Raw genomic sequence first — 24,010 nt, forward strand, 5'->3', positions numbered from 1 at the left:
AATTAAAAAGGCTGAGAGGGGTCATCTCCAGCCCTAAACACCAACGATAAGTGACCTTTGACCGACCTTGGCCGGGGAGAAGAGGGCGAGGCAGAGCTGGCCGACCCGGGTGTACAACATCGGACAGTCCCGCTTCTGGTTCTTCAGCGAGGTGTTGACGGCCGTCGTCAGCACGGCCACAATCCCACTGGCTGGGGGCAGGAAGGTTCTGTTATGGTGGTCATGGTGGAGGGCCCCATGTTGCTGGGGGCAGGAAGGTTCTGTTATGGTGGTCATGGTGGAGGGCCCCATGTTGCTGGGGGCAGGAAGGTTGTGTTATGGTGGTCATGGTGGAGGGCCCCCATGTTGCTGGGGACAGGAAGGTTGTGTTATGGTGGTCATGGTGGAGGGCCCCATGTTGCTGGGGGCAGGAAGGTTGTGTTATGGTGGTCATGGGGGAGGGCCCCATGTTGCTGGGGGCAGGAAGGTTGTGTTATGGTGGTCATGGTGGAGGGCCCCATGTTGCTGGGGGCAGGAAGGTTGTGTTATGGTGGTCATGGGGGAGGGCCCCATGTTGCTGGGGACAGGAAGGTTGTGTTATGGTGGTCATGGGAGAGGGCCCCATGTTGCTGGGGGCAGGAAGGTTGTGTTATGGTGGTCATGGGGGAGGGCCCCATGTTGCTGGGGACAGGAAGGTTGTGTTATGGTGGTCATGGGAGAGGGCCCTATGTTGCTGGGGCAGGAAGGTTGTGTTATGGTGGTCATGGTGGAGGGCCCCATGTTGCTGGGGGCAGGAAGGTTGTGTTATGGTGGTCATGGGGGAGGGCCCCATGTTGCTGGGGATAGGAAGGTTGTGTTATGGTGGTCATGGTGGAGGGCCCCATGTTGCTGGGGCAGGAAGGTTGTGTTATGGTGGTCATGGTGGAGGGCCCCATGTTGCTGGGGGCAGGAAGGTTGTGTTATGGTGGTCATGGGGGAGGGCCCCATGTTGCTGGGGACAGGAAGGTTGTGTTATGGTGGTCATGGGGGAGGGCCCATGTTGCTGGGGGCAGGAAGGTTGTGTTATGGTGGTCATGGGGGAGGGCCCCATGTTGCTGGGGGCAGGAAGGTTGTGTTATGGTGGTCATGGGGGAGGGCCCCATGTTGCTGGGGACAGGAAGGTTGTGTTATGGTGGTCATGGGGGACGGCCCCATGTTGCTGGGGCAGGAAGGTTGTGTTATGGTGGTCATGGTGGAGAGCCCATGTTGCTGGGGGGCAGGAAGGTTGTGTTATGGTGGTCATGGTGGAGGGCCCATGTTGCTGGGGGGCAGGAAGGTTGTGTTATGGTGGTCATGGTGGAGGGCCCCATGTTGCTGGGGACAGGAAGGTTGTGTTATGGTGGTCATGGTGGAGGGCCCATGTTGCTGGGGGGCAGGAAGGTTGTGTTATGGTGGTCATGGGAGAGGGCCCCATGTTGCTGGGGGGCAGGAAGGTTGTGTTATGGTGGTCATGGTGGAGGGCCCCATGTTGCTGGGGACAGGAAGGTTGTGTTATGGTGGTCATGGTGGAGGGCCCATGTTGCTGGGGGGCAGGAAGGTTGTGTTATGGTGGTCATGGGAGAGGGCCCCATGTTGCTGGGGGGCAGGAAGGTTGTGTTATGGTGGTCATGGTGGAGGGCCCATGTTGCTGGGGGGCAGGAAGGTTGTGTTATGGTGGTCATGGGAGAGGGCCCCATGTTGCTGGGGACAGGAAGGTTGTGTTATGGTGGTAAACGAATAAAGGAACGGTTAGTATCCTGCGCCACAAACACCAGTCACTAACAACACTCCTGGGTTAGTATCCTGCACCACAAACAAGTCACTAACAACACTCCTGGGTTAGTATCCTGCACCACAAACAAGTCACTAACAACACTCCTGGGTTAGTATCCTGCACCACAAACAAGTCACTAACAACACTCCTGGGTTAGTATCCTGCACCACAAACACCAGTCACTAACAACACTCGTGGGTTAGTATCCTGCACCACAAACACCAGTCACTAACAACGCTCCTGGGTTAGTATCCTGCACCACAAACATCACTGACAACTTACTCATGTTCATCCCCTTCGGCAGGTTCAGCTTACCCGCTTTCACCATCTGTAGAGGTACAAGGTGTGTTAAGCCTTGTGCAGCATTGTGTGTGTGTGTGTGTGTGTGTGTGTGTGTGTGTGTGTGTGTGTGTGTGTGTGTGTGTGTGTGTGTGTGTGTGTGTGTGTGTGTGAGTGTGTGTACTCACTTAGTTGTGCTTGTGGGGGTTGAGCTCTGGCTCTCTGGTCCCTCAACAGTTAATCAACTAGTGTACAGATTCCTGAACCTACTGGGCTCTATCAGATCTTTCTCTCTATTTGACTCTTGCAGGATTTCACCTCCCAGATGATACCTTGTGTTCAGCCTCCTGCTCCCTTCTCCTAATTTCATTACCTTACACTTTCCTGAGTTGAACTTTAGCAGCCATTTTCTAGACCATTCCTCCGGTTTGTCCAGGTCATCCTGTAGCCTCTATCTTTATCCGTCTTGATTCTTTTCATATTTTTTGCATCATCAGCAAACATTGATAGGAACGAGTCTATACCCACCGGAAGAGCGTTTACATATATATTAGAAACAGGATGGGTCCAAGTACCGAGCCCTGTGGGACACCGCTGGAGACATCTCGCCACTCTGATGTCTTCCCCCTCACCGTTACTAGCTAATTCCTGTTGCATAAGTACTCCCTTATCCACTGGAGCACCTTCCCTTTTACTCCTGCCTCTTGCCCCAACTTTTTTAACAGCCTTTTATGGGGTACTGTGTCAAAGGCTTTCTGGCAGTCCAGGAAAATGCAGTCGGCCCACCCTTCTCTTTCCTGTCTAATTTTTGTTGCCTGGTCATAAAATTCTATTAAACCTGTGAGGCACGATTTACCATCCCTGAACCCATGTTGGTGGTGCGTTACAAAGTTATTTCCCTCCAGATGCTCTACGAGCCTTTTCCTCACGATCTTCTCCATCACCTTGCATGGTATACAAGTTAGGGAAACTGGCCTGTAGTTCAGTGCCTCTTCCCTGTCACCCTTCATGTATATTGGGAATACGTTAGCTGTCTTCCAACTTTCTGATAAGTCTCCTGTTTCCAGTGACCTGTTATACACCATAGAGAGTGGCACACTTAGTGCTTCTGCACCTTCCTTTAGTATCCATGGTGAGATTCTGTCAAGCCCAACATCCTTTGTCACATCCAGCTCCAGCAGACACCTTTTGACCTCATCACTGGTGAGGTCAAATTCCTCCAAGGTTGCTTGATTTGCCTCCTCCTCATTTAGTGCAGGGGCCTCTCCTTGTTCTATTGTGAAGACCTCCTGGAATCTTTTGTTGAGTTCTTCACACACCACCTTGACATTCTTGTCATTGTGTGTGTGTGTGTGTGTGTACTCACCAATTTGTGCCTACAGGATCGAGCATTGACTCTTGGATCCCGCTTTTCTAGCTATCGGTTGTTTACAGCAATGACTCCTATCTCATTTCCCTATCATATCTAGTTTTAAAATTATGAATAGAGTTTGCTTTCACAACCTTCTCCTTAAGTGCATTCCATTTTTCCACTACTCTCGCGCTAAAGGAAAACTTCCTAACATCTGACTCATCTGAGTTTCCAGCTTCCACCCATGTCCCCTCGTTCGGTTAATATTACATGAGAACATTTCATCTGTTTTTACTTTGTCAATTCCCCTGAGTATTTTATACGTTCCTTTCATATTCCCCCCTCTCCCTTCTTTTTTCTAGTGTCGTAAGGCACAGTTCCTTCAGACGCTCTTCATATCCCATCCTTCGTAACTCTGGGACAAGCCTCGTCACAAAATTCTGAACCTTTTCAAATTTCCTTGCGTGTTTCTTCAGGAGAGGGGACTCCATGATGGCGCAGTATACTCTAAAACTGGTCTCACGTAGGCAGTGTAAAGCACCCTAAAAGCCTCCTCATTTAGGTTTCTGAATGATGTTCTAACGTTTGCCAGTTCAGAGTACGCTGCTGTCGTTATCCTATTTATATCTGCCTCAGGAGTCAGCTTAGGTGTTACGTCCACTCCCAGATTTCTTTCTCGAATCGTCACAGGTAGGCAGTTCCCCTTCATTGTGTACTGTCCCTTTGGTCTCTTATCACCTTATCCCATTTCCATAACTTTACATTTGTTTGTGTTGAACTCCAGTTGCCATTTCTCTGACCATCTCTGCAACCTGTTCAGGTCTTCTTGGAGGATCCTACAATCCTCATTTGACACAACTCCTCTCATTAAATTTGCATCACCCGCGAACATCGACATGTAGGATTCTACTCCCGTAAGCATGTTATTTACGTAAACTAGAAATTCAATTGATCCCAGCACCGATCCTTGAGGTACTCCACTCCTTACAGTTCGCCAGTCCGACTTCTCGCCCCTTACCATTACTCTCTGGCTCCTTCCTGTTAGGTAGTTCGTTACCCATACTAGGGCCTGTGTGGTACTGTGTCAAAGGCCTTTTGGCAATCTAGAAAAATGTGTGTGTGTACTCACACATTTGTGTGAGTACACAAATTTGTGCTTGCGGGGGTTGAGATTTGGCTCTTTTGGTCCCCGCCTCTCAACCGTCAATCAACTGGTGTACAGATTCCTGAGCCTTCTGGGATCTATCATATCTACATTTAAAACTGTGTATGGAGTCAGCCTCCACTACATCTCTGCCTAATGCATTCCACCTGTTAACTACTCTGACACTGAACAAAAATTTCTAACGTCCCTGTGGCTCATTTGGGTACTCAGTTTCCACCTGTGTCCCCTTGTTCGCGTACCACCAGTGTTGAATAGTTTATCCTTGTCTACCCTGCCAATTTCCCTGAGGATTTTGTAGGTAGTGATCATGTCTCATCTTACTGTTCTGTCTTCCAGTGTCGTAAGGTGCCATTCCCGCAGCCTTTCCTCGTAAATTATGCCTCTTAGTTCTGGGACTAGTCTAGTGGCATACCTCTGAACTTTTTCCGGCTTCATCTTGTGCTTGACAAGGTACGGGCTCCATGCTGGGGCCGCATACTCCAGGATTGATCTTACATATGTGGTATACAAGGCTCTGAATGATTCCTTACGCAGGTTCCTGAAGGCTGTTCTGATGTTAGCCAGCCTCGCATATGCCGCTGGCGTAATTCTTTTTATGTGGGCTTCAGGAGACGGGTTTGGTGTGATATCAACTCCTAGATCTTTCTCTCTCTCTATCCGTTTCATGAAGTACTTCATCTCCTATTCTGTATCTATGTCTGGCCTCCTATTTCCACCGCCTAGTTTCATTACTTTGCATTTACTCGGGTTGAACTTTAGCATCCATGTGTTGAACCATTCATTCAGTCTCTGAATGAATGGCCCCTCTCTTTCTTGCCTGATTTTTGTTGCCTGGTCGTAGAATTTAATTAACCATGTGAGGCAGGACTTGCCATCTCTGAACCCATGTTGATGCTGTGTTACAAAGTTCTTTCGCTCCAGAAGTTCCACTAGCTTTCTTCGCACAATCTTCTCCATCAGCTTGCATGGTATATAGGTTAGGGACACTGGCCTGTAGTTCAGTGTCTCCTGTCTATCCCCTTTCTTGTATATCGGGACCATATGAGCTGCTTTCCAAATTTCTGGCAGTTCCCCTGTTGCCAGTGATTTGTCATACACTATGGAGAGTGGCAGGCACAGTGCTTCTGCTCCTTCCTTTAGTATCCAAGGGGAGATCCCATCTGGGCCTATAGCCTTTGTCACATCCAACTCTAGTAAAAGTAAGAATGTAATTATCAAAAGAAGGCACCAAACCGGGAAGGCTATAACTCTAGTAAAAGCTTCCTTACTTCCCCACTGGTAATCTCAAACTCTTCTAGTGGTTCCTGGTTAGCTATTCCCTCTCTTATCTCTGGAATTTCTCCTTGCTCTAAGGTGAAGACCTCCTGGAATTTCTTATTCAGTTCCTCACACACTTCCTTGTCGTTTGTAGTGAATCCTTCTGCCCCTAACCTTAATTTCATTACCTGTTCTTTTACTGTTGTTTTTCTCCTGATGTGGCTATGCAGCAATTTAGGTTGAGTCTTATCCCTGCTTGCGATGTCATTTTCGTATTGTCTTTCTGCCTCTCTTCTCATCCTGACATATTCATTCCTGGCACGCTGGTATCTTTCTCTGCTCTCCAGTGTCCTGTTATTCCTATAGTTTCTCCATGCCCTTTTACTTTGCTGCTTAGCTAGCCTACATCTCTGAATAAACCATGGGTTTCTCATCTTCATTTCACTGTTTTCCTTTTGGACTGGGACAAACTTGTTTGCTGCTTTCTTGCACTTCTGCGTGATTTAGTCTATCATGTCTTGGGCCGTCTTTCCCCTGAGATCTGTTTCCCATATTTTATCTGCTAGGAATTTTCTTATCTCCTCATAGTTTCCCTTCTGGAATGCCAGCCTTTTGTTTTCAGTACCCCTCCTCGAGTTCAATAACCCTTCTTCAACCAGATATTCAAACACCAGTGCACTGTGGTCGCTCATTCCTACTGGGGCTTTGAAACCGATTTCCCTTATGTTGGAGTCATTCAGAGTGAAGACTAGGTCGAGTCTCGCTGGTTCATCGTTTCCTCTCATCCTTGTGGGTTCCCTGACATGTTGGCTTAGAAAGTTTCTTGTCACCACCTCCATTAGTTTGGCTCTCCATGTATCCTCTCCTCCATGCGTTTCCTTGTTCTCCCAGTCTATCCTTCTGTGATTGAAGTTCCCCATGATGAGCAGATGAGATCTATTTCTACTGGCAGCAGAGGCTGCCCTCTCAATTATAGTGTTAATTGCCATGCTGCTGTTGTTGTCATACTCTTGCCTTGGTCTTCTCTCATTTGGTGGAGGGTTATATATCACTGCTACTACAGTACTACTTTTGGTCCTTTCCGTTCATTCATTACAACTCCATTCCTCTCTCATTAGTAAGGCTACTCCACCTCCTCCCCTTCCTTCCCTCTCTTTCCTTATTACAGTGTAGTCCTGGGGAAACACCTCATTCATTATTATTCCTGAGAATTTTGTTTCTGTGAGTCCGATTACAACTGGGTTCACTTCTTGTACTCTTTCCCTTAGTTCACTTGCCTTGCTTGTGATCCCATCTATGTTCAAGTACATAAACCTGAAACTGACTCTCTTCTGTCCTTTCTCAGATCCTATTGCTTCCCCAGAAGCAGGGAAACAGGAAGGGACTGGGATGGGATGGCCTGTGAAGGGGAACCTGGGGAATCTGGGGTGTGCGTGGGCTCAACTCATTCCTGGTTCTCTGGTATCTCTCTCTGCTTTCTGGTGTTCTGTTATTTCGGAAGTTCCTCCACGCCCTTTTGTTCAGTACCTTTGCTTCTATACATGCCCTGTTAAACCATGGATTCTTCTTTTGCTTCTCGGATTTTTCCTTTTGGGCCGGGATGTATCTGCTTACTGCCTCCTGACACTTTTGGGTGACATAGTCCATCATATCACGTACTGACTTAGCTCTGAGGTCTGTGTCCCAAGGTATTTCCCTTAGGAAGCTTCTCATCTCCTCATAATTTCCCTTTCGGTATGCCAGCCTTTTGTTTCCTAGTTCTTTTGGGGGGAGATAATTCCCAGCTCTACCACACACTACTGTGTGTGTGTGTGTGTGTGTGTGTGTGTGTGTGTGTGTGTGTGTGTGTGTGTGTGTGTGTTCGTGCGCACGCACGTGTGATTGCGTGAATGGTGAGAATGAGTAGACATGGCGTATTATAAAATATTGAAGTAATGTGGTGGGAATGAATTCTGGTCTCTGAGTTCCAAGACACACTCACGGTGGAAGAACAGGCTAACGATCCCTACTACACAGACACAACACCTTCAGTGTAATGACAGTATAACGCGTAGGATGAAGAGAATCTGGTGATATGTATAATGTAACTTGGGTTAACTAGCGAGGAGGTACCGGCTATGTAATGTAAAAACAAACACGAGAAAATTCATGGAACGAAATCTTAACTGAACAAAAATCTCACTAAATACAATACACACTGAATATAAATCTCACTGAATACAATGCAAACAGTGAATAGAAACACCACTAAGTATGTACACCTCACTGATTACAAACTTCACTAAATGAAAGACTCACTGAGTAAAAACTTCGCTGAATGAAAAACTCACTGGAAATAAAGCTCGCTAAATGAAAACCTTTAATAAATCTCATTGAGTGGAAATCTGACAGTAAAATCTCTAAATGAATCCTTTTTTAATATTTAGTAAGAACATATGAGCATAAGAACGAAGCTAATTGCAGAAGGCCAATTCTCCCATACGACGCCGCTCCTGTTTATATCCACCCAATATCATTCATATATATGTCTTACCTAAGCTGGAAACAATCAAGGGATCCTACTTATATTACGTTACGCGGTAACTGGTTCTACAAATCAACAACCCTGTTACCGAACCAGAATGAATACATCACCATAAACCTCTGACTAAATACCTTAATGAAATATTTACCGAAAAGAAACTGTGTAAACTTCACTAATGTTGACATTGACCTAACTGAGTCTTAATGTGTGTTTGAAAGTATATTTAAATATGCTGGTATTTAAATCCATGGAATTACAAGGTGAGGTGATTTGATAAAATGCTATGCCCAAGATTACCATCCGAGTGCCGGCGGGGTAATACTGTAATTTCGACATTTTGAAATAATTGTAACATACTTAAAGTTTTTAGTTTGATTATAAAATGAATTAAACATGCAAACGATATATAACCTGAATTTTGTCAGAATAGTATTTCTCACATAATATTATATATATATATATATATATATATATATATATATATATATATATATATATATATATATATATATATATATATATATGTCGTACCTAGTAGCCAGAACGCACTTCTCAGCCTACTATGCAAGGCCCGATTTGCCTAATAAGCCAAGTTTTCCTGAATTAATATATTTTCTCTAATTTTTTTCTTATGAAATGATAAAGCTACCCATTTCATTATGTATGAGGTCATTTTTTTTTATTGGAGTTAAAATTAACGTAGATATATGACCGAACCTAACCAACCCTACCTAACCTAACCTAACCTATCTTAATAGGTTAGGTTAGGTTAGGTGCCCGAAAAAGTTAGGTTAGGTTAGGTAGTCGAAAAACAATTAATTCATGAAAACTTGGCTTATTAGGCAAATCGGGCCTTGCATAGTAGGCTGAGAAGTACGTTCTGGCTACTAGGTACGACATATATATATTATATATATATATGTCGTACCTAGTAGCCAGAACTCACTTCTCAGCCTACTATTCAAGGCCCGATTTGCCTAATAAGCCAAGTTTTCCTGAATTAATATATTTACTATAATTTTTTTCTTATGAAATGATAAAGCAACCCTTTTCTCTATGTATGAGGTCAATTTTTTTTTATTGGAGTTAAAATTAACGTAGATATATGACCGAACCTAACCAACCCTACCTAACCTAACCTAACCTATATTTATAAGTAAGGTTAGGTTAGGTAGCCAAAAAAGCTAGGTTAGGTTAGGTTAGGTAGGTTAGGTAGACGAAAAAACATTAATTCATGAAAACTTGGCTTATTAGGCAAATCGGGCCTTGAATAGTAGGCTGAGAAGTGCGTTCTGGCTATTAGGTACGACATATATATATATATATATATATATATATATATATATATATATATATATATATATATATATATATATATATATATATATATATATCTTGGGCATAGCATTTTATCAAATCACCTCATTCTTTGGGGCACACGTGAGGAACACAAATGCAAACAAGCCTGAATGGTCCCCAGGACTATATGCAACTGAAAACTCACACCCCAGAAGTGACTCGAACCCATACTGCCAGGAGCAACGCAACTGGTATATACAGGACGCCTTAATCCGCTTGACCATCACGACCGGACATAAGGAAGTGATAGCCGAAGTTCTTTGAACCACTTCCCCGCCAGCACTCGGATGGTAATCTTGGGCATAGCATTTTATCAAATCACCTCATTCTTTGGGGCACACGTGAGGAACACAAATGCGAACAAGCCCAAATGGTCCCCAGGACTATATGCAATATGCAACTATATGCAACTTGTCCAGTCATGATGGTCAAGCGGATTAAGGCGTCCTGTATATACCAGTTGCGTTGCTCCTGGCAGTATGGGTTCGAGTCACTTCTGGGGTGTGAGTTTTCAGTTACATATAGTCCTGGGGACCATTCAGGCTTGTTCGCATTTGTGTTCCTCACGTGTGCCCCAAAGAATGAGGCGATATATATATATATATATATATATATATATATATATATATATATATATATATATATATATTTATACATTTATTTATAAATATATTATATATAAATATATGTCGTGCCTAGTAGCCAGAACGCACTTTTCAACCTATTATACAAGGTCCAATTTGTCTAATAGGCCGAGTGATTTTCGTTATTTTCAATAATTTTTTTTCCAAATACTTTATTTGAATTATTATTATTATTTTATATTAAGGCCAAAATTTATTGACTTAGTTGTGATAGTTTAGGTTATCTTGAGGTTATCTTGAGATGATTTCAGGGCTTTAGTGTCCCCGCGGCCCGGTCCTCGACCAGGCTTTATCCCCCAGGAAGCAGCCCGTGACAGCTAACACCCAGGTACCTATTTTACTGCTAGGTAACAGGGGCATAGGGTGAAAGAAACTCTGCCCATTGTTTCTCGCCGGCACCCGGGATCGAACCCGGAATCACAGGACCACAAGTGCAGCGTGCAGTCCGCTCGGCCGACCGGCTCCCCGGTTAGGTTAAGATAGGTTAGGTTAAGTAGGGTTGGTTAGTTTCGGTTAAATATCTACGTTAGTTTTAACTCAAATTTAAACAAATTAACTTATGCACAATGAAATGGGCAGATTTATCATTTCATAAGAAAAAATTTGGAAAAATATACAAATTCAGGAAAACTTGGCTTGTTAGGCAAATCGGGCCTTGCATATTAGGCCAAATACGACGTTCTGGCTACTATAGGTACAACATATATATATATATATATATATATATATATATATATATATATATATATATATATATGAGAGAGAGAGAGATTACGTGAAAATTAAATATTTCATATAAATTTAGAATACTCGTTATAGATTGATGTAAACCCAAATTGACCCAAAAATTATAACCTTCATTAAATTAATCTCATTCTTAGAGGAACACAAGATACTGAACCAACACTCACCTCACACATACGAGGATTTAACCGGGGGTTACAGTCTGACCTTTTACAAGCATCAGCTATCAAGCGACAGCCGCCACAGTATATCTGTCCGACGCTACACTGTGGGCTCTTTCTCGTCCAGGTCTATAACACACAAACACAAGAGGTTATTATTATAACTAGTCACAACAGCTGATAGTTGAGGGAAGCTGTTCAAGCAACTTTAATTAATCCAAATCCCGGCCACCCATACCCATGTACCCCCCCCCCGCCCAGTGTCCTTGTTAATGCACACCGCGGCACGCCCGTGCCCCTGTTAGTGCACACCCCGGCACGCCCGTGCCCCTGTTAGTGCACACCCCGGCACGCCCGTGTCCTTGTTTGTGCATACCCAGGTATGCCAGTGCCCTTGTTTGTGCATACCCAGGTATGCCAGTGCCCTTGTTTGTGCATACCCAGGTATGCCAGTGCCCTTGTTTGTGCATACCCAGGTATGCCAGTGCCCTTGTTTGTGCATACCCAGGTATGCCAGTGCCCTTGTTTGTGCATACCCAGGTATGCCAGTGTCCTTGTTTGTGCATACCCAGGTATGCCAGTGTCCTTGTTTGTGCATACCTAGGTATGCCAGTGCCCTTGTTTGTGCATACCCAGGTATGCCAGTGTCCTTGTTTGTGCATACCCAGGTATGCCAGTGTCCTTGTTTGTGCATACCCAGGTATGTCAGTGTCCTTGTTTGTGCATACCTAGGTATGTCAGTGTCCTTGTTTGTGCATACCCAGGTATGTCAGTGTCCTTGTTTGTGCATACCCAGGTATGTCAGTGTCCTTGTTTGTGCATACCCAGGTATGCCAGTGTCCTTGTTTGTGCATACCCAGGTATGCCAGTGTCCTTGTTTGTGCATACCCAGGTATGCCAGTGCCCTTGTTTGTGCATACCCAGGTATGCCAGTGTCCTTGTTTGTGCATACCCAGGTATGCCAGTGTCCTTGTTTGTGCATACCTAGGTATGCCAGTGCCCTTGTTTGTGCATACCCAGGTATGCCAGTGTCCTTGTTTGTGCATACCCAGGTATGCCAGTGTCCTTGTTTGTGCATACCCAGGTATGTCAGTGTCCTTGTTTGTGCATACCTAGGTATGCCAGTCCCCTTGTTTGTGCATACCCAGGTATGCCAGTGCCCCTGTTAGTGCATACCCAGGTATGTCAGTGCCCTTGTTAGTGCATACCCATATATGCCAGTCCCCTTGTTTGTGCATACCCAGGTATGCCAGTGCCCCTGTAAGTGAATACCCAGGTATGCCAGTGCCCTTGTTAGTGCATACCCAGGTATGCCAGTGCCCTTGTTAGTGCATACCCAGGTATGCCAGTGCCCTTGTTAGTGCATACCCAGGTATGCCAGTGCCCTTGTTAGTGCATACCCAGGTATGCCAGTGCCCTTGTTAGTGCATACCCAGGTATGCCAGTGCCCTTGTTAGTGCATACCCAGGTATGCCAGTGCCCTTGTTAGTGCATACCCAGGTATGCCAGTGCCCTTGTTAGTGCATATCCATGTATGTCAGTGCCCTTGTTAGTGCATACCCAGGTATGCCAGTGCCCTTGTTAGTGCATACCCAGGTATGCCAGTGCCCTTGTTAGTGCATACCCAGGTATGCCAGTGCCCTTGTTAGTGCATACCCAGGTATGCCAGTGCCCTTGTTAGTGCATACCCAGGTATGCCAGTGTCCTTGTTAGTGCATATCCATGTATGTCAGTGCCCTTGTTAGTGCATACCCAGGTATGCCAGTGCCCTTGTTAGTGCATACCCAGGTATGCCAGTGCCCTTGTTAGTGCATACCCAGGTATGCCAGTGTCCTTGTTAGTGCATATCCATGTATGTCAGTGCTCTTGTTAGTGTATACCCACATACACCAGTACCCAGGAACATCAGTGTCCTTTTCGTTAACGTATACCCAGTTTACTTGTATCCTCCTTAACACAAACCCAGGTTATTACCTAGTATTCACCTAGTTTTATTTGCGGGGGATGAGGCAAGGCTCTTCGGTATTCCTACACCTCATTCACCACGGTTTATACACCTCGTAAAAACTTGCGAGTCCTTGTTGGTGTCAATCATTGAATTAACTTGAGACTTGTTACAAAGTTCTATGTATCATTTATACGCTCTGTGATTGACTACAATGCTCTACATATCACACTGTATACAGACAAAAAGCTAAAATCTCTTGAAACGTTGAAAATTGAAGCTATGCGTCTCATCTTTGGGGCTCCAAAGTCCACGAGAATAGTTAATATGAGAGCAGAGTTAAAATTCCCTACCATAAGTGAGAGAATTTTGTTCATTAGCAGAGTTTTCGGCGTGACGGCATTGAGTAGATCAACACAACACATGAAGTTTCAAATTAAACTTTCTAATATGCTGCACTCACCTGAGGTCTATAGAAGAATAGCGAAATCTCATTATGCATGATTTTACAAGGTAGCCAACTCCATCAAAATATCAAATATGTATCCAACTCAATGATTGGTCAACCAATTAATCCAAGGGATAACTGGGATCTATTAGTTGATTTTGTAATTACACCCAAGATAGTGTACACTCTACATTATTATAACAGTTTAAACTGCGCAGCATCACTGAGAGTACCCAGGTTATGGGGTAACGATGTGTATCAGTGCTATACCGATGGTTCTGTAAAAGAAGGTGGACGATGTACCGGATGTGCATGCAATATATTTGAACAATCTTTTCTCGTACATCAGCAATGAAGCGCGTCAGTCTGTCCCCAAGTGGGCATTTGAATGCATAGACTTGGGGACTGTAAGCCCCGAAGAACTCGGTATATAGGCAAGACAACAACGTCTCTTTCCAGGTGATTAACAATGCATAAACAACAGGGCTCCATCAAGGAACATATAATCTCCTCTCACAACCAGACCATCACCAGAGAAATCTTAACAAACAACACAGAAATCATCGATAGGTACAACGATAGCAGGCGGCTCGACATTAGCGAGGCTAATGACATTATCAAGAGAAGCCTTACCACGGCCGGTTGTCCAGCAGAGAGAGAGCCCCGTTACCTAATGCCCCACAACTCTGATGAGCCTATCGGTCGCCCAGGCAGGATCACGGTGAACCCCTGGAAGAGTAGTAGACAGTTGGTGTGGGACTTCACTTGCGTTTCAACCTTAGCCAACCCCCTATGTTAACTTCAGTGCTGCACAGGCAGGAGGTGTTGCCAATCACCGGGAAACAGCCAAGTCACGTAAATACGGAGACTTGATCACCACTACAATTTTGTTCCCATTGCCTTAGAGACACTTGGTGACTGGGGTAAAAGTGCTGGTAGTTTTTTGAAGGAGTTGGGGTCTAAGCTAATTGAAACAACTAGAGACCCTAGAGCTGCCAGTTTTCTCTTTCAGCGTCTTAGTGTGGCGATCCAGAGAGGAAATGCTCACTGCATTCATGGTTCCTACCTGCCATCTGAGGAGCTAGAGGAGCTCTACAACTTATGACAAGTAGCCTTGTACCCTGCATGTAGCCAGTGTTGTAACCCTTTTTGTGTAATGAAATTTTAAAATAAAGTTAGATATACTGTATATACACATATACCAAAAGAATAGAGGTGGTAGGAGAAGAAAATATCAAAGTGTTCAGTGAGGATCCACAAGGTCTTCTCTGAGTACTATTTATTTTCTTCTCTGAGAAACCACAAGTTTGGGCAGTGAGGGATTGAAGTTTGAAGTCTCTAGTGGTCTTTGGAGGGGGGGGGGGGTATCTGGGGGTTCAAATACTCCGGACCTCCCACCTCTTAAGGCTCCAAGTATGGTGTAGTGGATTAAGTGTGTACCAGCCATCTTGATAGCCATGGTTCGAGTCTCCTGGTGAGTTTGGGTGTCTAAAAGCTGTAAACTTCAAACTTGTGGTTTAAGCAAGTGTGTGCATTAAGCATGGACACCGTGTTCTCCCATATAACAGGGTTTGATGGAAAACTTCAGTAATCCCTCACTATCTCTAGTGGTCTTGGGAGGGAGGGGGTATCTGGGGGTTCAAATACTCCGGAACTCCCACCTCTTTTAAGGCTCTGAGTATGGTGTAGTGGATTAAGTGCGTACCTGCCATCTTCCATCTTGATGGCCAGGGTTCAAGTCTCCTGGTGGGTTCGGGTGTCTAAAAGTTATTATATATATATATATATATATATATATATATATATATATATATATATATATATATATATATATATATATATATATATATATATATATATGTCGTACCTAGTAGCCAGAGCGCACTTCTCAGCCTACTATGCAAGGCCCGATTTGCCTAATAAGCCAAGTTTTCATGAATTAATTGTTTTTCGACTACCTAACCTACCTAACCTAACCTAACCTAACTTTTTCGGCTACCTAACCGAACCTAACCTATAAAGATAGGTTAGGTAGGGTTGGTTAAGTTTTGTCATATATCTACGTTAATTTTACCTCCAATAAAAAAAAATTGACCTCATACATAATGAAATGGGTAGCTCTATCATTTCATAAGAAAAAAATTAGAGAAAATATATTAATTCAGGAAAACTTGGCTTATTAGGCAAATCGGGCCTTGCATAGTAGGCTGAGAAGTGCGTTCTGGCTACTAGGTACGACATATATATATATATATATATATATATATATATATATATATATATATATATATATATATATATATAAGCCTATACTTGCATAAACCACAAGTGAAGATTAACAATCTTTGGACAACACCCACCAGTGGGACTCGAACCCAGAAAGCACAACTACCTTCCAGTAGCTGCCAAAACTAGTACGCTTTAACCCACTACACCATCAGACCCTACAAAAGAAGTAGAGAATTCGAGATATATATACATCTCAAATATCTCCACTTCCCGAGGGCACCAGATAAGTGTGAGGTTAGTCTGCGTTTTTCATCAAGCCACTGTCAATGTGAGAGAACTCGTGTCCATGCTATAAGCCTATACTTGCATAAACCACAAGTGAAGATTAACAATCTTTGGACAACACCCACCAGTGGGACTCGAACCCAGAAAGCACAACTACCTTCCAGTAGCTGCCATAACTAATACGCTTTAACCCACTACACCATCAGACCCTACAAAAGAAGTAGAGACTTCGAGATATATATACATCTCAAATATCTCCACTTCCCGAGGGCACCAGATAAGTGTGAGGTTAGTCTGCGTTTTTCATCAAGCCACTGTCAATGTGAGAGAACTCGTGTCCATGCTATAAGCCTATACTTGCATAAACCACAAGTGAAGATTAACAATCTTTGGACAACGCCCACCAGTGGGACTCGAACCCAGAAAGCACAACTACCTTCCAGTAGCTGCCATAACTAGTACGCTTTAACCCACTACACCATCAGACCCTACAAAAGAAGTAGTGTAGTGGGTGTAAAGCGTACACGTACTGATGGTGTAGTGGGTTAAAGCGTACTAGTTATGGCAGCTACTGGAAGGTAGTTGTGCTTTCTGGGTTCGAGTCCCACTGGTGGGTATTGTCCAAAGATTGTTAATCTTCACTTGTGGTTTATGCAAGTATAGGCTTATATATATATATATATATATATATATATATATATATATATATATATATATATATATATATATATATATATATATATATATATTATATATATATATATATATATATATGTCGTACCTAGTAGCCAGAACGCACTTATCTGCCTACTATGCAAGGCCTGATTTGCCTAATAAGCCAAGTTTTCATGAATTAATTGTTTTTCGACTACCTAACCTACCCTAACCTATCTTTTTTGGCTACCTAACCTAACCTAAAACATAAAGATAGGTTAGATTAGGTAGGGTTGGTTAGGTTTGGTCATATATCTACGTTAATTTTAACTCCAATAAAAAAATTGACCTCATACATAATGAAATGAGTAGCTTCATCATTTGATAAGAACAAAATTATAGAAAATATATTAATTCATGAAAACTTGGCTTATTAGGCAAATCGGGCCTTGCATAGTAGGCTGAGAAGTGCGTTCTGGCTACTAGGTACGACATATATATATATATATATATATATATATATATATATATATATATATATATATATATATATATATATATATATATATATATATATATATATATATATATAATCTCGGTAACCTCGTATTGTGGCCAAACCGGTCAAACTTCGATGGATACACAAACATGCACATAACATAAGTAGCACTACCGACATTCTTACCCTTGCGTATTGTTGCGGAAAATTAGTAGAGAAGATGCTACCAAAGACCATAAGCGACTCGTTTGGCTCGCTGGAATAGTCTCATGGTGGAAAAAGATTGCATTGACAATGCTTGAAAATGCATCCAAGATGAACAAATCCTTCCTCCTCGCAAGAAAAATGCCTTATGATGGGATTTTTTTTACTTTTTTATTTGTCTTTCCTAACTACACCTACAGAAGTCAATTTACCCATGACTTAATATTGGTGTAGCTTCACCTTGACGCCCCTAGCACCACCGAACACAGGTGCATCGGGAAACCAATACGGCTACCATGACCTGACGTGTGGTAAATCATAGGAAAGGATTGCAAGACATGAGGAAGCTAATGACTCCATCAAGAAAATCCTTGCCATTGCCCGATAGAGAATCACACTCGTTAAATTAGACCGATTTCATGCTGTATATTTTAGACAACTGTCATAATACAGGAAAATATTTTGACGAATGTCAGGTGAAAAAGATATCATTACAGTACTAGGTGACCAGAGCAGGAGTTGGCTAGATAACCAACACAGAAGACAAGTGTGATACAGCACAAACCGTCCATACCACTGACTGATCATGGAACAGCTGTACCAGAAGCACTTGCAAACAATTAAGTACCTCACAGACGTAGGGGTCCTCGTCGGAGCCGTCGCTACACTGTTTTCCGGAGTCACACACAGAGGTGATGGCGATGCACTGAGTGTTCGCGTGACACTCGATCTGTGAAGTGGAGCTGCACCTTGCCTCCGTTCCTGCCGGGAGAGAGAGAGAGAAGCATCCTTAGTACGATGGTTTAAATCATGTGTATACTTGCCTAGCTGTGTTTGTGGCACTAGCTCCAACTCTTGTGATCCCGCTTCCAATCCTTCAATCGATTACTAAGCTGCTTTTCGAACCTTTGTGGGATGTCAGATCTACATATTAATAAGTCGATGGAGAAGTCGACCTCCACTACATCTTTTCTTACCTGATCCTTATTCTTTCTTATTCTAACCCTGACAAAAATAATTAAGATATTCATGTAATTCATTTAAGTACTTAGTTTTACCTATTTTTTTGTTCGTGCACATCCTATTGTAAATACTCTACCTCTGTCCAGCTTGTAAACTGACATTTTATATGTCGTGATTACGTCTACCGTGTTTACCTTTCCGCAGATGAAGATTAATTCTTATAACTTTACGTCTACGCTCGTGTATCTCGACCCTGGGACACATTTGATTCCTTCGGACTGTGTCCAGCTTTACTTCGTATTTGACATGTGTCCTCTTTGCAGATTTAGAGTCACAATAACGTGGTCGAAGAAATGTTGACCAAACCACACACACTAGAAGATGAGGAGACGACGACGTTACGGTCCATCCTGGACCATTAACAAGTCGATTGTGATTATCGACCATTATCACAATCGACTTGATAATGGTCCATGACGGACCGAAATGTCGTCGTCTCTTTATCTTCTAGTGTGTGGTTTGGTCAACATGTGCCCGCTATGCTAGTGTCCTTAATTTCAGAAATGAACCACCTCGCACATGCAGTTGATTTATTAAGTTGATCTGTGCATCAGAAGATAGTTTAGTATTTCATTTATCAACAGTTCTTTTTCTCTGAAAATAAACATTTTTCCCTGTTGCATTCTGTGTCATGTATTAGATCTCCTTTGCCCAGTTCCCATCTTTATTACTTTGCATTTGACAGTGTTGGACACTACAAGCCACTTCTTCGAAGATATTGAAATCTTTACGTTTCTATTCTCACAACTATAACTCACAAGTAGAGTCGTGACCACGTGATCTACAGAGGCAAAAGACTGTTTGTGTGATCCACGTGCATCGTCATATTCTGTAGTCATCCGTCACTGATAGAACTGACTGAATAGGAATTAAGGAAGGTCCCCCAGTGGTTGTGGAAAGCTTCCTGCGTTAATTAAGTGAAATTACGGGTCGCCTCCCGTAATCATGTCGTGATTATTCACGACTATACTCTATTCATTATACTCTATTCATGTCGTGAATAGACACACGAGTTCTCCCTGTAATGCAGTTGCTTGATGAAAAACGTGATTTGACCATACACTGCTCTGGTTTACTCTGACAGGGTGAGATAGCTGATAAAGAAACTAGTGTGAGCTAAATGTATGTGAATGCATGTGTGTGTATATATGTATATGTGTGTGTGTGTGTATATGTATGGGTATAAAGTATATATGGAAGCTGATCAGAACTACATTTCACCTTTGTAAATGTACATTAATGACACTATGTAAAAGACACATCGAACACTTTATGTAAGGCATACATAAATCTGTGTATCTATGTATTTACGTATGTAGGTTAGCTTAGCATTTTAAAAGCACCGAATCACCTTCAGTGGTTGAGTGTTCAATAAACCCTTGAAATATATGTTTAACACATCTCTAACCCTGTCCATGGAGGACAGAAGAAAATGTATATATGTTGGTTAGCATTGTAAATGTGTGGCCACGTCTGTGGTAGAAAATAAAAAAAAACTGCTCTGGTTCCCTCGAGGAATAGAGATATTTGGGGTAAATACCTCGGAATTTCCATTCCTTTTGAAGGGTCTGAGTTGGTGTAATCGGTTAAGGTGTACCAGTTATGTCAAGCTGCGCGAACAGCTGTCTCTCTGGGTTCGAATCTACTGCAGGTAGGGTTTCTTATGTGTGTGTGTATTATATATATATTATATTAAATTATTACTATTATTTATAATAATTATATATATATATATATATATATATATATATATATATATATATATATATATATATATAATATATATATATATATATATATATATATATATATATATATATATATATATATATATATATGTGTATATCACGAAAAAAACACGTGATTAAAAATGTGACAATGTCAGACCACGGAGGAAAAATGAAACAGGAATTTCCTTAAGTACTTTCGTATATTAATACATCTTCAGAAGGACTCCTTCTGAAGATGTATTAATATACGAAAGTACTTAAGGAAATTCCTGTTTCATTTTTCCTCCGTGGTCTGACATTGTCATATATATATATATATATATATATATATATATATATATATATATATATATATATATATATATTTATTTATTAGTATATTTTGGTAGCAGTCTTTCCTGTAGACATATATTATTAAATATGACCGAAAAAGTAAGATTAATAATTCTAACACGAATTTTATCTATCTTATCTCTGAAAAGAAACATAAGAAAGATAGAGAAAATTCGTGTTAGAATTATTAATCTTACTTTTTCGGTCATATTTAATAATATATATATATATATATATATATATATATATATATATATATATATATATATATATATATATCCACTCAACCATATATATATATATATATATATATATATATATATATGTTTCATTGAATATGACCGCATATTCTGTGTTTATTATTTTCTGGTTTAGGGCTTCTATCCCTCTATTTTCTTAGCATCAGGGCTTAATTGAAATATGAGTTCTCCAAAACTCATTTTCGTACTTTTAAGGTGAAGAAAAGAAGTGATTTACTATAGAGTGTATTACACTTATTTGTATAATTTGCACGACGTTTCGAACCTCCATGGTTCATTCTCAAGTGAACAGATCTTACAATACTAGTTGATTTTATACCCGCATTAGGTCAGGTGATAATACAATGAAGGTGAAAACATGGGGGGATACATAAGGGATAAACATAGGGGCTGCAGAAGGCTTATTTGTCCTTATTTGTCTTGTCCTTACTAGTAAGGACAAGACAAGAACATATCGATGCCAACACAGAAGACAATGTCCAACATAACAGGCCAATTACACTGGATTAATCTTTGTGTTTAGATAGGAGATGCCTCGTATGGGCCAATAAGCCTTCTGCAGCCCCTATGTTTATCCCTTATGTATCCCCCCATGTTTTCACCTTCATTGTATTATCACCTGACCTAATGCGGGTATAAAATCAACTAGTATTGTAAGATCTGTTCACTTGAGAATGAACCATGGAGGTTCGAAACGTCGTGCAAATTATACAAATAAGTGTAATACACTCTATAGTAAATCACTTCTTTTCTTCACCTTAAAAGTACGAAAATGAGTTTTGGAGAACTCATATTCCAATTAAGCCCTGATGCTAAGAAAATAGTTAGAGGGATAGAAGCCCTAAACCAGAAAATAATAAACGCAGAATATGCGGTCATATTCAATGAAACATGTTTGAAAGAAAACCTGCTGCCAGTATACACCAATATATATATATATATATATATATATATATATATATATATATTTTATATTTATATATAATGTCAATAAATAAATGGAGAGGTACCGTCCGTCTGTCACCTTGAACAGCAGGTTTCAGGAGCTACAGCTTAACCCACAGAAACAACTGGGGGAGTGCAACATCAGGGCCCAGGAGCTAGATCTCGACCCTCAGGAACAACTGGGCGAGTAACAATCAACACAATATGCCTCACATTAACAAATATAAACAAACAAACCAACAATTATCAAAACACTAAAGCCTTAATAGTATACTACCCCATTACAAAGCCTTGGGAGTATACTACTTCATTACAAAGCCTTAGGAGTATACTACCCCATAATAAAGCCTTTAGGGTATACTACCCCATTACAAAGCCTTAAGAATATACCACCCCATTACAATGCCTTAAGAGTATATACGACCCCATTACAAAGCCTTAAGAGTATATACGACCCCATTACAAAGCCTTTAGGGAATACTACCTCATTACATAGCCATAAGAGTATACTACACCATTACAAAGCCATAAGAGTATACTACACCATTACAAAGCCATAAGAGTATACTACACCATTACAAAGCCATAAGAGTATACTACACCATTAAACACTGAGAGAAGGGAAACAATGTAGGTAACTTGCCTGCCAGGAACATGGCCGCCAGCCCCAGCAGTGAGAGAACTCCCACGTGAACCATGTCTGCGTCCTCTGCTGCTGCGGGAGGTCACTGCTGCTGTGGGAGGTCACTGCTGCTGTGGGAGGTCACTGTTGCTGTGGGAGGTCACTGCTGCTGTGGGAGGTCACTGCTGCTGCGGGAGGGAAGAGGACACCGCTGCTGTGGGAGGGAAGCGCCCACTATGTTAAGTTAAAACAACAAATCTCAGTATAAAAACTTGCACAAGGCGTAATGGAACGATAAACTAAAAACTAAAGTGTAGAGACAATGTCCCAACACGAGGGAACACTTTACAACACAAAACCTCAACAGCTCAGTAAAAGGTCGTCCCTCGGAGGGTGCTTAAGGTAAGGCTTACTTAACTACGTTATGTTCAGACCCGCGGCCTCGGCTGTCTCTTCTCGAGCAGGAATGGGGTCAACACTCCTAGACAAATCACAATTCAATTACATAAATAATGTGGGTTTTTCCTTTTCAAGTCACAACTGCTCCAAGGAGCTGTTAGTGCTGAACATTGTTTGGGGGATTACTTTGGTGGGGGGATATGGTGGTGATGAAGATAACCAAGATAAACTATATTTACCAAGAAGCCAGGCGTGGGTATCTTCGACCGAGGCGCTGCGTGTTGTGTGGCGCGGTGGTCCGGCGTGTGTGGAGTGGGACTCTGCTGGGTTAAACAGACACAACCACTCTGCCTCCATACCCCTGCCCTCTCCACCTTCCTCTTCAATGAGTGGCTGCTGCTGCCATCAACACTTACTTACTGTGCACAACACTTGCTTACTGTGCACAACACTTGCTTACTGTGCACAACACTTGCTTACTGTGCACAACACTTGCTTACTGTGCACAACACTTACTTACTGTGCACAACACTTGCTTACTGTGCACAACACTTGCTTACTGTGCACAACACTTGCTTACTGTGCACAACACTTGCTTACTGTGCACAACACTTGCTTACTGTGCACACTTACTTATCCTGTGACCCGCTGCTATAATGGATTATAGTTATGTAAATTTTCTTTTTACCGAGGTCATCTTCATATTTAAAAATGGAAAAAAATTGACTTCGAGCTCGAATTTGTATATACGAAAAATGTTAATGTTAGGAATCATACTACCCATTCTGTCGGCCTTCACGAGGCTGTTTAATGCTTAGATAACAGCCAAGGTGGTGAGGAACCAGGAGGGAGATAATATTACATGTTATCATGATAAAAATGTTAACATTTTTATTGTAAGAAATACACGTCATCACCACCCTCAGATATTGCCAATAAAGTTACGACGCTCCATAAACAGTGACTTTATATCAGGAGATAACCAAGACCTGCATCTATGCCATGAACACAAAACCTCTTACCTGCACAGCCCTTCATGTAGCAACAGAGCCTGACCTTCCAGTCTGTGGAAGGCCTGAAAGTGTGGTCGAGGACCGGGCCGCGGGGACGCTAAGCCCCGAAACCATCTCAAGGTAGGTCTATCATTTACCGTTGATAGACTCTGCCACTACGATACAG

At 42.2% G+C, this 24,010-nt stretch overlaps 1 protein-coding gene across 3 annotated transcripts in view; it reads right to left on the bottom strand.

Annotated features, from left to right (window-relative positions):
* LOC123762400 (uncharacterized) overlaps window positions 1-23,371 on the bottom strand; it is a 40,984-nt gene extending 17,613 nt beyond the window's left edge. Inside the window, exons 1-6 of one of the 3 annotated variants that reach the window (XM_069324543.1) lie at window positions 23,071-23,371; window positions 22,454-22,643; window positions 18,148-18,281; window positions 11,262-11,384; window positions 2,054-2,099; window positions 67-191 (exon numbers count right to left, since the gene is read on the bottom strand). In XM_069324543.1, coding sequence (XP_069180644.1) covers window positions 67-191; window positions 2,054-2,099; window positions 11,262-11,384; window positions 18,148-18,281; window positions 22,454-22,508 — 483 coding nt within the window. In that variant the 5' untranslated portion in view covers window positions 22,509-22,643; window positions 23,071-23,371. Of the gene's footprint in view, window positions 1-66; window positions 192-2,053; window positions 2,100-11,261; window positions 11,385-18,147; window positions 18,282-22,453; window positions 22,667-23,070 lie in introns of all 3 variants that reach the window. The other 2 variants (XM_069324536.1, XM_069324546.1) reach the window with 2 other exon arrangements.
* Between the last annotated feature and the right edge of the window lie 639 nt (window positions 23,372-24,010).

This window comes from Procambarus clarkii, chromosome 2 (genome assembly GCF_040958095.1).
Source record: "Procambarus clarkii isolate CNS0578487 chromosome 2, FALCON_Pclarkii_2.0, whole genome shotgun sequence".
Lineage (NCBI taxonomy): Eukaryota > Metazoa > Arthropoda > Malacostraca > Decapoda > Cambaridae > Procambarus > Procambarus clarkii.